At 29.3% G+C, this 13,276-nt stretch overlaps 1 protein-coding gene across 2 annotated transcripts in view; it reads right to left on the minus strand.

Annotated features, from left to right (window-relative positions):
- LOC136976768 (choline/ethanolaminephosphotransferase 1-like) overlaps positions 1-13,276 on the minus strand; it is a 62,589-nt gene that overhangs the window by 21,148 nt on the left and 28,165 nt on the right. Inside the window, exons 7-9 of one of the 2 annotated variants that reach the window (XM_067272133.1) lie at positions 12,039-12,164; positions 5,212-5,318; positions 2,308-2,534 (exon numbers count right to left, since the gene is read on the minus strand). In XM_067272133.1, coding sequence (XP_067128234.1) covers positions 2,399-2,534; positions 5,212-5,318; positions 12,039-12,164 — 369 coding nt within the window. In that variant the 3' untranslated portion in view covers positions 2,308-2,398. Of the gene's footprint in view, positions 1-2,307; positions 2,535-5,211; positions 5,319-12,038; positions 12,165-13,276 lie in introns of those variants that run through there. The other variant, XM_067272134.1, reaches the window with a different exon arrangement.

The following is a 13,276-nucleotide window of genomic DNA, read 5'->3' on the forward strand; positions in this document are numbered from 1 at the left end:
GTCGCAAATTAAAAGAGCACAACGATGGCGGAGTGGTGTCATGGGTAGTTGGCGGGTAGTCGTTAACCTTACAAACAAAACACATGCTTTGTTTGTAAGGTTAACATAACAAGGAGTGAAGAGACATTGAATTGGATAATTTCAAAATTTGTTAAATTCCGGAAGTACAGTTTTGACTGATGAGTGGAGGGGTTATAATCACATAAACATGTTAAGAAATGAAAGTAAAGAAAAAATTAACAAAGCTCAGAACAGTCAGGAATGTAAAATCAACGAGTAAGCTAAGAAAAGAAACATCCCAACCCGAAACAAATGCCAGTTGTGTTGCTGTTAAAAGAATGAAAAGACAATGAACTTTTGAAAACAAGTAAAAAAGTTTTATTTTTGTAAACATGGTGTGTACTGTGTATTTTTAATACTTAATTTAGATTTTAAGCACTCTGTAATGTAGAATTATACAGTGTCTAATCTAAAAAATTTTAGTTAGGTGTTGGCGTTTTCTTAGATTGTCATGTGATTGCGTTTCACTTCCAACAGTCATTGTTGGGAACGTTAGTAGTCTTAACCAGAAGTGCGTCCATCTTGGACTACCTAGTACAAATTAAACCAAAATTTATAAATAAACAACTATGAAAAGTAAATTACTTTGTTAAGATAACTAAGGGTTGCCCAAATGAAAAGTGGACTTTTGTCATATTTCATTGTGCAAAGTAACCATTGATGGGCCACCTTACAAGAGGTAAGCTCAACATAGGTGAAGCATAAGGTGCATTAAGTATTGGTGGGAATAGATTTTATCTCCAGTAATTGGCAGATTAATGTTAAGTTACTTATGATGGAAACATCCAGAATCAAACAACAGGCAGTAGTTTGGTTTATGGGGCTAAAGAGAATAGGAATGCTGACATCTATAGATGAATGAAACATGATTATGGTGAACATTGTTTAGGACAAACAGCAGTAAACAATTGCAAAGGGAAGACTGCAAGTCAATTCAGGATAAACTGAAATTGGGTCAGGCACACACTGTAATCTCCCTGCATCAATTGCTATTGGTGACTTTACACAGATAAAGTCAGAATGCTGTTGTGAAACTCATTTATGGCTGCACAAAGCAATAAAGTCATATTACCCAGAACTTCTCTCACAAAAAGTCATCCTGCTTCATGACAACGCCCATCCCCATATGGCAAGTGCAACCAATTCCACATTAGAGAAATTAATGCTGGGAGACACCAGAACATTCATCATATAGTCCTGACCTGTCGCCATGCGACTTTTACATTTTTTGGACCTCTCAAGAAAGCTTTGCAAGGAAAAAGTTTCATGGTGTAGAATGAGGAGAAGGATAGGGCAAAAAAATTTTTTACCAGCAGCTACAAAAATTCTATATGAGGAGCATTGGTCTACTTGTGAGATACTGAGATATTTGCCTAAACAAACATGGATATTTCTTTTGGGTTTACAATAAATATTTGCAAGTTCTGATGTGTGTCCACTTTTCATTTGGGAAAACCTTTTAACAAGAACAAATGTATTAATATTTTAATCTTATTTCTCTTTTACACTTAGCATTAGCTATTATCCATTATAAAGACGTCACCAAAAACTTTTTCAATTATTGATTATTACAAATAGATTTAATCCACTTTCAAAAAACACAAAACAAAAAAAACATTCTTGTGATAACATTTTGCAGTTAATCTTCTTTTGATTATGTTTTTTTGATTAATTTATGAGTATATTGTACACCATTGACTTTGTTGTTATAAATATAAAAAAAAGGACATCTATGTCTCATTAAAATTATCATTAACTCATTTTTTCCAAAAGTGGTCTTATACCACTTAAAAATTTTTTTTTCAAAAATATACACCACCATATTTTAATGTTGTTTTAAATTTATTATAAAATACAAAATATTAGTGTCAAAATATATCTGGAAAAAAAAGGAAAATACTGTTTATAAAATAATGATAAAATTTCTATTTAGGTATTTAATCAAGACAATTCAGAAAAGTTTTTAAATGCAGTTCATTAATTTGTAAATTTTCCAAGCAGGAAATGAGTGAATATTTTCATTTTGAGCCATCACAAAATTTTACCTATTAAATAGAATCAAATAGAAAGTTTTGAAATTAAAATGAAATTTCTTTCTGTTCTTTTTAAAGCCATGTTTTGGTTTTTCGTAAAAACCACAGTTTATTAAGCAAGACCGACTCATCCTTACTGCAAGTACATAACCCTGTAAGTAGGCAACAATTAACAAGTGTCTAAACTGTTCAGAAAAAGTAAACAACATTCCAATTTTTGCATTTAAAATACAAAATTTATATTTGAGTGAATTAATGTCTGCAGGCTTAACTGAGACACTACTCTATTTTATGTTAGCGTTTTTTCAGCAATTGCCACAATTATATATATTTTTTTCTACCACAAATTTTCCTGGGACTGCTTTGATTTCCTCTGAACCATGTTTGTGCGATTGGACGTATTCTGCATCCCTGACAGAGAGATCATAAAATTTCTTTAATCTGTTAAACAATTATTACACATTAATGAACTTCAGACTGCCAATAATTAAAAAGTAAGAAAAGATATATTTCTTGAACTATTCAAACTGTATATTCTGTATATAATCTAGAATAAGATGAACTCTCTTTTATACAAGAGTTGCTCTGAAAGTTCTGCAATACAAGAAAATCATCCATGATGAATTAAACTGTTTTTTTTTTTTTTAAGTAATAAACTTCTACAACATATTATGCATAAACAAATTTCATCAATCTCCCTTAATCTAAGTAAGATAGGACCTGTTTCTAATAGTTACAATAGAACTTAGTTCAAAACCTCTTACAGAATCTTCTTAAATATGTCTCCAGTACTTTATCATCTTTAAAATGACTAACATTTTCAATACTTTGTCTGGATCTTCTCAGGTCAACTATTCTAGAATTGGAACGTTTCAAACATTATTGCAAATTCTGCATTTCGTGAATTAATCATCATCGTGAACGTTTTTCGTACATATATGTTTCTTAAATGTTCTATTTAATGTGTCTCCAGGTTTAAATTTCTTGTGTGACATCATTATTATAAAGTGCAGTAAAAAATATTATGAGCAATTCATATGGATACCACTTAAAATTTTATTTTAATGTTATAAATGCATCAGATTGTGGTTTTAATAAAGTAATATCTGTGCTATGCATTGAACAATTGTTTTTCTTCTTTGAAATTAATACTTCTCCCTTGTTTTTCAGTCCTACATATTTCTAGCAATTCCAAAGCCCTAATGTTTCTAATCATTTGGCTCTCCTAATGATAATGGTGTTCTATAGATTGGCCTGAATGTCGCTGTCTACGGCAATGTTTGAAACATTCTGAAACAATTGATCTGACAAAGATGCAGATAAAGGATTGAAAATGTTAGTCATTCTAAAGGTGAGAACATACTGGAGATTTATTTAAGAAGGTTCTGAACTATACTTCCACTCCAGTCTGAGTAATTATGAGTAGAACAATAGAATTTTCTAGAGAAGTACTTCATACAATGATTTACTATGATTTTTGTGTTGGACTGAATGACAAAGACTGTTATGATGATTGAAACTGGCCTTTAAGAATGTTGTCTCATCCTTTACTACTGTAGTTCAGGTGGTACAGAGAATTTCAGATGGGTCATATTTCCTTCCGTAATAAACCATGTGAAGGACAACCAGAAGACAGCCGTGACTCCTGAAAATGTAACTGTTGTCCAATGTATGATTGCAGAAGACCAAAGATTTGCCTATGAAATGATACAGAAGAGACTACAGATTGAAGCCTCTGCAGTTGCAGACATTATGCATAAGGAATTGTGGTTAAAAAAAGTACTGTTGTGATGGGTCTCATCAGTTAACAGATTTCTAAAAGTCAGAGAACGTCAGGATCATTAAGAAAACTGGAGATGTTGAACCAAAATGGACACCTGATTATTTCCAAGATTGTCACAGATGATGAGACATATATACCATTTTATGACCATCCCAAATGTCAAGAAAGCTGGGTATGGATCCATAAAGATGATCCAATTCCAGCAATAAAAAAGTCACATGTTTTTCTGTAGCATTGGTCTGGTGAAAGCTATTAAGCTTAAAGAACAGAACATAGTAACAGCTAATAGGTACACCACAGTTTGTCTTCCTACAATTCTGGAGTCACTGAAAATTCAAATTCTAATTTTGCATCATGATAATGCTTCATCACACATTGCCAAGCAGATTGTTGATTTCCTTCAAACTAATAATATCAGAATCATTGAACATTCACCTTATTCACCAGATTTGGCAATGTGTGACTTCTGACTATTTTTTAATCTAAAAAACATTTGAGGAGTTGTAAAATTAACAGAGGATGAAATTGAAGCTTTTGTGATAGAGTATTTTGATAGTATTCCAAAACATAAATGCTTTCATCTTTGGAAAAAGCAACTTTATAAGTGCATTTTGGCCAGAGGAAGTACTTTAAAAAATAAATAAAAAATATTTTGATTCAGATCTTATAATATTCCTATATTGCAAAACTTTCAGTCATTCCATATATATATATAAGTAATTATTTATACATAATGAAAATTATATTTGTGAAAACGAATATTATCTTTCTTAACCATAAACACAGATTTATAATTGGACCTTTTAAATGTAAATAATTAGAAAAAACTATTTAAAAAAATATTTATTAAGTAGGAATAATGAATAGATGTTTTTGTACTTAACAGAAAAAACAAAATAAATAATTTAAAATAAAGCCTACTTTTATAACAAAAATATAATGCTGTAAATTCAGTTAATTAATTAAAAATTAGAAGTTTTTCTTTAAAATTAAACAGCTATCTTTTGTCTAGCCAAAGAAATTGCAAAATTTTTAAACTAATTATAGCAACAAATTGCTAATTTCTGATTTTAACTACCATAAATTATTTATTTCAAATTAAACAAGACAAAGCATTGTATATTTGATCATTGGCTAATATTAAAAAAGTCATGTTGATATTACTTTGGATAGACAAACTATATTAATAATTGAAGACAATATATTGAACAATAATACAAATCAATATTAAATAAAATTTTCAAGCAGATTAAAAAATATGATTCAATTTATCAATATTATTAAGTGAAGAGGAGTTGACACAGCTGTTTTCAAACTGTTTAGAAGTTAACTTGCCTGCAATAAGTCTTGGGGATATTTGGAACATTTTTATATGCAGATGAAGAGCAAATCTGATTGCAAACAATAATGCAATAATGAAGTAAATCAGCAAGTGAATACACCTAGAAAACAAAATCATTATTTTATTTTAAGATAAAATCTATTACTTTTATAAAACTGAATATAAAATCTATTTCTTTTATAAACTGAAAAATCTTTCACTAAGTTAAAAATACTTTCTTGCTAGATTAAAAAATACATATGCGGTAACATTAAAATAAAAACCGACTTTAATACTTATTTCTTTAATACAACATAATATATAGGGACACCGTATGAATATTTTATGATTAAGATTATAAAACTTAAAAACACAAAAGAAAAAATTGTAGAACATTCAAATACAGTAGAGACTCATAAATCGGAATCGCCGGTAATCGGCACGATTTTCAGTCGGACTGTGTCGTGCTAAATCGAACATTTTTGATATTAAATTTACTTCTAAAGTATAATTTTCATGTTTTTATATTCTTCAATATATTTATTTTGTTTGTACAAAATGCAGAAATAATTTTTAACGATACGATAGCCTCGATTATTATTATAAAAATTTTCATTATACTTAAAATCGACGAAAATTCAACACGAAGCGACACGCAACGAAGAAAAATTTGAACATCGGACAGGTTAATATATTTTTTCGTACATAATCCGTAATCGGAACAAATCCCTAATCTGAACAACGCGTCCCCAATTGATTCCGATTTTCGGTTCACTACTGTATATTGCCTAAAAATTCTCTCTCTCTTAATCTATAATCAGAGAAAAATGATCAAAAACTAAAATTTTTAATAACTAAAACATATACAGAAAAAAAATTAGTAGTTAAAACTGAATTTGTATTCTTTTAGAATTTATTGTGACAATTTTATTTTAAAATGTTAATTTTGTCAGAAACCAATGACCAAAAGTAACTTAAGGTGTTCTTTGATGGTCTTCTAATTATTTGCTGAGTACATTTTGGTAATTTGGTAATTGAATTCAAACACTTCAACTTATTTTCACTGCAAAATCATGAAGTTCATTTACATATCATGTTTTTAAAATCTAGATAAAAATACGACTGGATATAGCCTTTCATAATGCATGTCTCTTATGTAACACATCTATTCCTGCATAGCTCAAGTCTCTCAAAAAGCTTGAAATTTACAAAGTGACTAAGAATGGTTTTGTCATTAATTTTAAGAACACATCTTCAGTATCAAATGCATGGAAGGCTATTTATGAACAATTAGTCTTATTTATATTTTTTAGTTACTTTTATTTTGATTTTTCTTTTTATATTTATTACTTTTATTTGTACTTATATCATACATATATATATATATATATGTGTGTGTGTGTGCGTGCGTGCACTTTTTAAATCCCTGTTTTGTATTTTTATTTTAATTTCATTTTATTTTTCTTCAACATTCTTTTACACATACAACCACCAGCATGAATTTAACAAGTTCTATTTTATTTACATTTTATTTTTTGAATTTTGTTCTATGTAACATTCCATAACCTGAAAATGATTATTAAAGATATTTGTTCTTATAATAAATTGGTTCATTTTAACTGAATTACAGATATTAGTTGGTGCTTTTAATGTAATCTCTTCCAGTTCTACAATATATTTTAATTGTAGAGAACATCAATAGAAGAGTTAAAATACTTGAAGGAAACAGGCTTGATTCAATATTAATTTTCTGTAAATGATGTCAGAACCAAAAACTGGAGATGCCAAGGGTATTTGCATTCACTAAAATGCATAAGGAAGTGAAAGAAGTTAAACCAGTAGAAGCAAAATGTAGGGGGCTGATGTACAGTCTGGAGAAACACTTCCATAGGTTCATCACCAACTGACTAGAGTGTAGAATATCAGTTACACAAGACCCAGGAAAGGTGTTTAGAAAATTACAAGAAGAAATGAAACTATAATGTTAATGGAAGAAGAAATTGGAACCATAATGGACATTGAGAGAGCATATCCTTCAAAAAGAACAGAATCATGTTTTCAAGCACTAATAGAATTTATGCTCCTGCAGATCCCAGAATTAATTAATTTTTCAAGGGAATGATAGAGTTAGCCAACTTAGTGTGTTATAAATCATTTTTTAGTTTTAACAACCAGGTGTACAGACAAAAGAAAGGGGTCCCCATGGGGAGTCCAGTATCACGATTGTTATGCAAATTAATGTTTTGAAAACAAGAGGAAAAAATATTCTCCAATTAAAGTATTTTAAATGATTTCAAGATAGATATCGTGTATTTTAAATGATATGTGGGCAATCTTTGTATCATTTAGAAAAATAACAAAAGAATTAGTGAATTTTTGGGTAAGGTAGTAACAAGGAACTAAAACTGAAGATGGAATGAAAGTGTCATTAAAGATCTATTTTTCTAGACAAACATCATAATTGAAAGAGGAAATTTGGTCACCAATGTATAAGTTAAACCAACACTTAGCCCACCTACATTCCATCTAATTCAAATGAGCCTTATTGATACAAACTGGCAACATTCCAGGCCCTCATATTTGTATTGCAGTAGTGTAATGTACAGTACATGACAGACTGAAAGAACTTAGTAGAATTAAAGAAATGACAAAAACCCTGGGATACAAAACTAGCATGATAACAGGACTGATTAGAAGCTACGAAGGAAGCAGACCAAAGACTCAAAATGGCAGACTCAACACAATCACAAAGTTTACTTTAACAAGAAAGTGAAGAATACTATGAAAGAAATAGCAGACCACAAAGACTCTAAACCAGGGTTGTCCAACCTTTTTTCTTAATGGGACAAATTAAAAATTTAGGTATAATCTGTGGGTCACAAAAGTACTTTATATAAATATATGCTTTTAAAAAGTTCAAAACGTGAATATCGAATTTTAATAACAAATATGTATAATTACATAAAATACTGTTTTATTGAGAGTAAAAAAATTATACTCATACACAATAAAAATAAATTCGATCTGATTTTTGACATTGTCTTCCTTTTATAATATTGTCAATATCTACTGGTACTAGTCTTAATTCTAAAAATGTTTGTTAAATGGAAATCACTCAACCTATTTCTTTCAGCGGTCATGAAAAGAATTGTTCACAATGGTATGTTATGCATGTGGGGTAGTACAGTTTTCTAGCAACAATTACGTCATTACAACTTTAAAGTGTATCCAGTGAAACAAGAATAATTTTTACAGCATATTTTACCAAAATAAATTAAAACGTACTTAAAAAATTTAGGGTGCAGTGGGCCACATAAAAATATTAACCCTTGGGCCACGGGTTGGACATCCCTGCTCTAAACTAATTTTCAAGAGAGTGTCAAATATTTACAGTGTATTAAGGAAGGACAAAGATACATTAAAGAAAGTGAAAGAAGGTGTGTACAGATATCCCTCATATAGCATAGTAGTTACATTCCAAAAAAATACAGTGTTATGCAAATCAATGCTATACAAAACAAAGGACTAATACAAAACATGAAGTTAGATTCCAAAAATTAACAGAAGTACATTATTCCTTTCTTCTTACTAAGAGAAATATGTTCATTAAAGCAATCAATAATTAACTAACAATCACAATTAAAAGTACTGCATTATGCATTAATATTAATTTTAGTTAAACCAGGATGTTTTCTTTTTACAAAACATCATCATCTTCTGAGCCTTTTTTTGGATCATGATCATAAATATCAGCAGCATTTTCATTTATTTTTATCATAAAATTTTTTATTTATAGTAAAATGAAAATATGTTAATCTAGAAATACATCATAATTTAGAGAACTGCAGTGTTCATATTGGTTACAAAAAATGTTATTTATGAGAAATTCTATTTTTGTTATATAAAGGTATGTAAAGTTTGAATGTTTGTTTTAATTTACATAATTGTTTAAGTTTATTGTATCATTGTAGCATGTACCGAAGAGGGGCTAAAGCCCAAAATGCACTTACGTAAGGAGTTGATAATAAAATATTTTGAATGATATTCTTGTCTGCTTAGTCCTTGTCAATTGGAAGAAATGTGGTTGTTCACATTGGGTTTAGAAAAATACATTTTTTAGTTCTCTAAATTACAATGTATTTCTAGATTAATCAATGTTATTAACCCAATCCTTGATAGTGAGGTTTAAAAATATGTTATTAATAAAAAATTTGCTCTAGCAATTTGCATTTATTCAATTAAGAACTGAGCAATTTTTTTCCCAGAATTTGTATTTGAATACCAAATTGTTTGAGTTCGGAACAGTGTGAGTACTGATACAGATGTATTCCATTCATCATTTGTATGAATGATTACTGACCTAGACAGGTTAATAACATTTACCTAAAATGTTTAAAGTTACTAAATATAAAGATTTATCTAGAAAAGAAAAACAAAGTGAGTTTTAAAGGCTGAAATCTGAATACAAAGACGACAATACCTGATTGATAGGAAGGCTAGGATAAGGAAGAAACAAATTGCACTGTCAGTTTTCATTAAACTTGACAAAAGGCATAAAATAAATTAAAAATTTCAATATTTTAAAATCCATGAGTGAATTTGAGATAACATGCATGCTTACTTGAATAAAAAATATTGAATAGAGAAGTTTGCACTTAAAAGTTGTGAAATCTTGTATGAAGGATTTCCCAAATTCTCAAACTATGTTGAAGTGAAATTATGTTGTAGAAGTGCCGTGTTGTAAGAGGGAATTAAATGCAACTACATGCAATTATTAAAATTCAGAATAATAATATTGGCTTCACCAAAAGAAACTTGGGAGTTAAACTTAAAGAGCATCAATATCATGTAAAAAAGAGCTTTTGCAGTACAATACTAGCCCAGATGCTACAAACTAAAGGCTCTATGGTAAAAGATGAGGCAGAGATAATTAAGATTTTACATTCCCCAACATTGGTACTGAATGCTAGAAAACATTAACATATATAAGAGTGGGCTGTACACTCTCCTACATTGGCACAGAACACTAAAAAAATTAAAATATACAAAAGCAACTTAAAAAAAAAAAAATGCTATTGAATTGAGTTGAAAATTTAAAGAAAAAAAATGAATTTTGATCAAACTTCTAACTTAGAAGGTAGCTTTTGTTTTTTAAATAAAACATGATATTAAAAAATTTTACAATAATATTTTGTAAGATTTTAAAAAGCAAAGATGGTCAATATTCCGATCACTCAGTCAGATTCTTATTTTAGTAATGAAAAGTCCTGCTACCAAGAATGCCCTTTCCGATTCAATTGATGTGTTATAGAGTCATCTATTGGTTAGAATTTTAATTTATGTTTTGTTGGAATTATTATAATGTTACATTTATATTCAAACATTTAAAATTTTATGTTCTAATATTCTTTATTTAATGTATTCTATTTTGAAATAGTTGGTAACTGGTGTTCCAAACCTTAGGATGGCCAATGCATTAGGCTGAAAACATCTATATATAAGCCATTGAATGCATATTTGTATATCTGTAATCTGTAATGGTAAGCCTAAAATACCCACTAGGGGCACCCTAGTGATGATTTTAAATTAACAATAATTATTATTATTTGTAATAGGAATTTATTGTTGATATGAATTTATTATTTATACCACAGAATGGTATAAATAATTATTATATGTCTTGTCTTGCCTTATTATATGCCTTGATTAACCTTGCACTGCATGTTAACCTTCACAACATCCCATGACTCAGTGAACGTCGCGCATTGACTCACAGGAAATTTGTTTAAAAAAATCGCAGATACATTTAACATGGAGGTTTACCAGTGAAGTAAATAAACAAATTAAACTATTTTAAAGTATTTATAGAATGTTTAATAACACTAAATAATTATTTTTAACTAGCATTGTGTTCTGTTTCCTGTTTGTGTATTGATTTATTAAGATTAGTTTTTAAGATAAAGAATTGTATATATTTACCGTATTTTACAGACTATAAGACGCACTTTTTTCTTCGAAAAATTGCCTTCAAAATTCAGGTGTGTCTTATAGTCCGTAGTGTCTTATAGGCATTTTTAAAAAAAATTGCTTAAAAATTAAGGTGCGTCTTATAGTCCATAAAATACAGTATATATATTAAGTGCATCAAACTTTTAAATATTACCTGCTTCAAACCTTTAAAAATTAAGTGCATAAAACTTTCATATATTAAGTGGATCAAACATGCCTCATGGGAATTTGTAACTAGTTAGCTACTAGTTAGTGTATAAGCAAATAAATATTTTTCAGCAGCTAAAGGTGTTTAGTGATGATTTTAGTAATTATTTCTTTCTGCTGAGTGTGGGTTCAGTTGTTTGTACATAACATAACCTAAATAAATTGGCTTTATTAAATTACTATCTTTTTGCAATATTGTCACAAAGACAAACGGCAACCAGTCTTTACGAACACAAAGGGGTGTTTATTCACTCAGAGAACATACAACCACTGCAGCTTGCAGTGCTAGATAATAACTGCCCTCAACCTGAGAACTCACGATTATAGTCTGTGAGAACATGGTTGAAATATGTAAATGATAATGAATTAACACGTGTTCTCAGACCAGGAGAATGTACACACACAAAAAAAAAATTCACATCAAAGAGATCCACATCAGAAACCTTCTTCCAATAAGCAAAGATGCTAATCCAACCCCTGCACCATGACATGGTGGGAAAAGTGAGCTGTAGCAATATTATAGAATTGTTGATTTTCAATTAAAATGAAATTTTATTAATAACTTATCAATAAATTTATAAAATAAACTCATTACAATAAATTTCATAACCTACATATTACTTACCAAGCATAACCATAAAACAATATATTCGTTGATAAAAGTATTAAAATACTGATTTAGGAAGAGCATTCCTGGACCAATTAATATAGAATCAAAATATTCCATTACACTTTTTGTCATATGAGCAACCTGAAAAAAAAACACTAAAATAAATACTTGTTCTCATAGTAGTGAAATAAAAATACGCATATTGTGAAAGATATTGGGAGAATTAAAAAATAAGTTATATATAGCCATTTTGTATGGTGTCAGTTCTATTGTTGGTTGACTGTTTTGGAAGATGTACTTTGTAATTAATTCCTTCATTCTGTCTTAAAGCCAAATGATTGCCAAATTATTCAGGCTATATTACTACTACTAATATAGCATGATAAAATCTTGCAATCGTTTGACTTTAATATATAATGATGATTGTTTTAGATGTTTAAATTTGTAATATATATATACATATATACATATTCACAGACACCTTTCATACTGGTTCCAGCAAATGTTTGTGAAAAACAAACATTTGCCGGAACCAATACAGAAGGTTTCTGTGAGTATCTATATCCTTTTCCAGCTTCTGGGGTATTTTTCTATATATATATATTATGCATATATATACAATGCTGACATAGAAGTGACAGCCAGATGAATGCCATTGTGGGAGTTATAGGCCACGAGTGTTGAGTCATCTCCAGTGATATAAATAACCACGTATGGTCATATCTAAATTAGTAGGTTCTAAAGGTAAAGATCAGATAATGTCAGGGTAGTATAACTGATAATGTGACTGCACAGTAAGTGGGAGTTCTGGATTCAAGTCCCACTTGAGGTCAATTCTTTTCTTCCAGAACCTTTTAAATTAAAATATTAATTTAATTATAATTATTAAATTTAGCAAGATAACACATGTAATACCTACCTCTAGTGCCACATTACTTAGCATTTAGTTAATAATAATAGCAGTAACATAGCCTAATATAATCTGAGCAGTTGTTTGGCTTTAATATGTAACTATCAGGTTTTAGATGTTTATACTTCATTTTGTCTTTAGCTGATGAGGAATATGTATATGTTCTTTTAATTAAAGCGCTAAAATGCCAGCTTGTAAGATTACAGTTCTTATGATTCTGTTTGGATAAAAACAAAGTGTTGTATGATGGTTTTCAGAATACTGAAATACATATTTGGTCATTCCATATGTGTAGTGTGAAGTCTAGGAAATGAGCCATTGTTTGACCTTTTTATTCTAAGTT

The sequence above is a fragment of the Centruroides vittatus genome, unplaced genomic scaffold, assembly GCF_030686945.1.
Source record: "Centruroides vittatus isolate TY-2023 unplaced genomic scaffold, ASM3068694v2 contig_424, whole genome shotgun sequence".
In the NCBI taxonomy this organism is placed as follows: Eukaryota; Metazoa; Arthropoda; class Arachnida; order Scorpiones; family Buthidae; genus Centruroides; species Centruroides vittatus.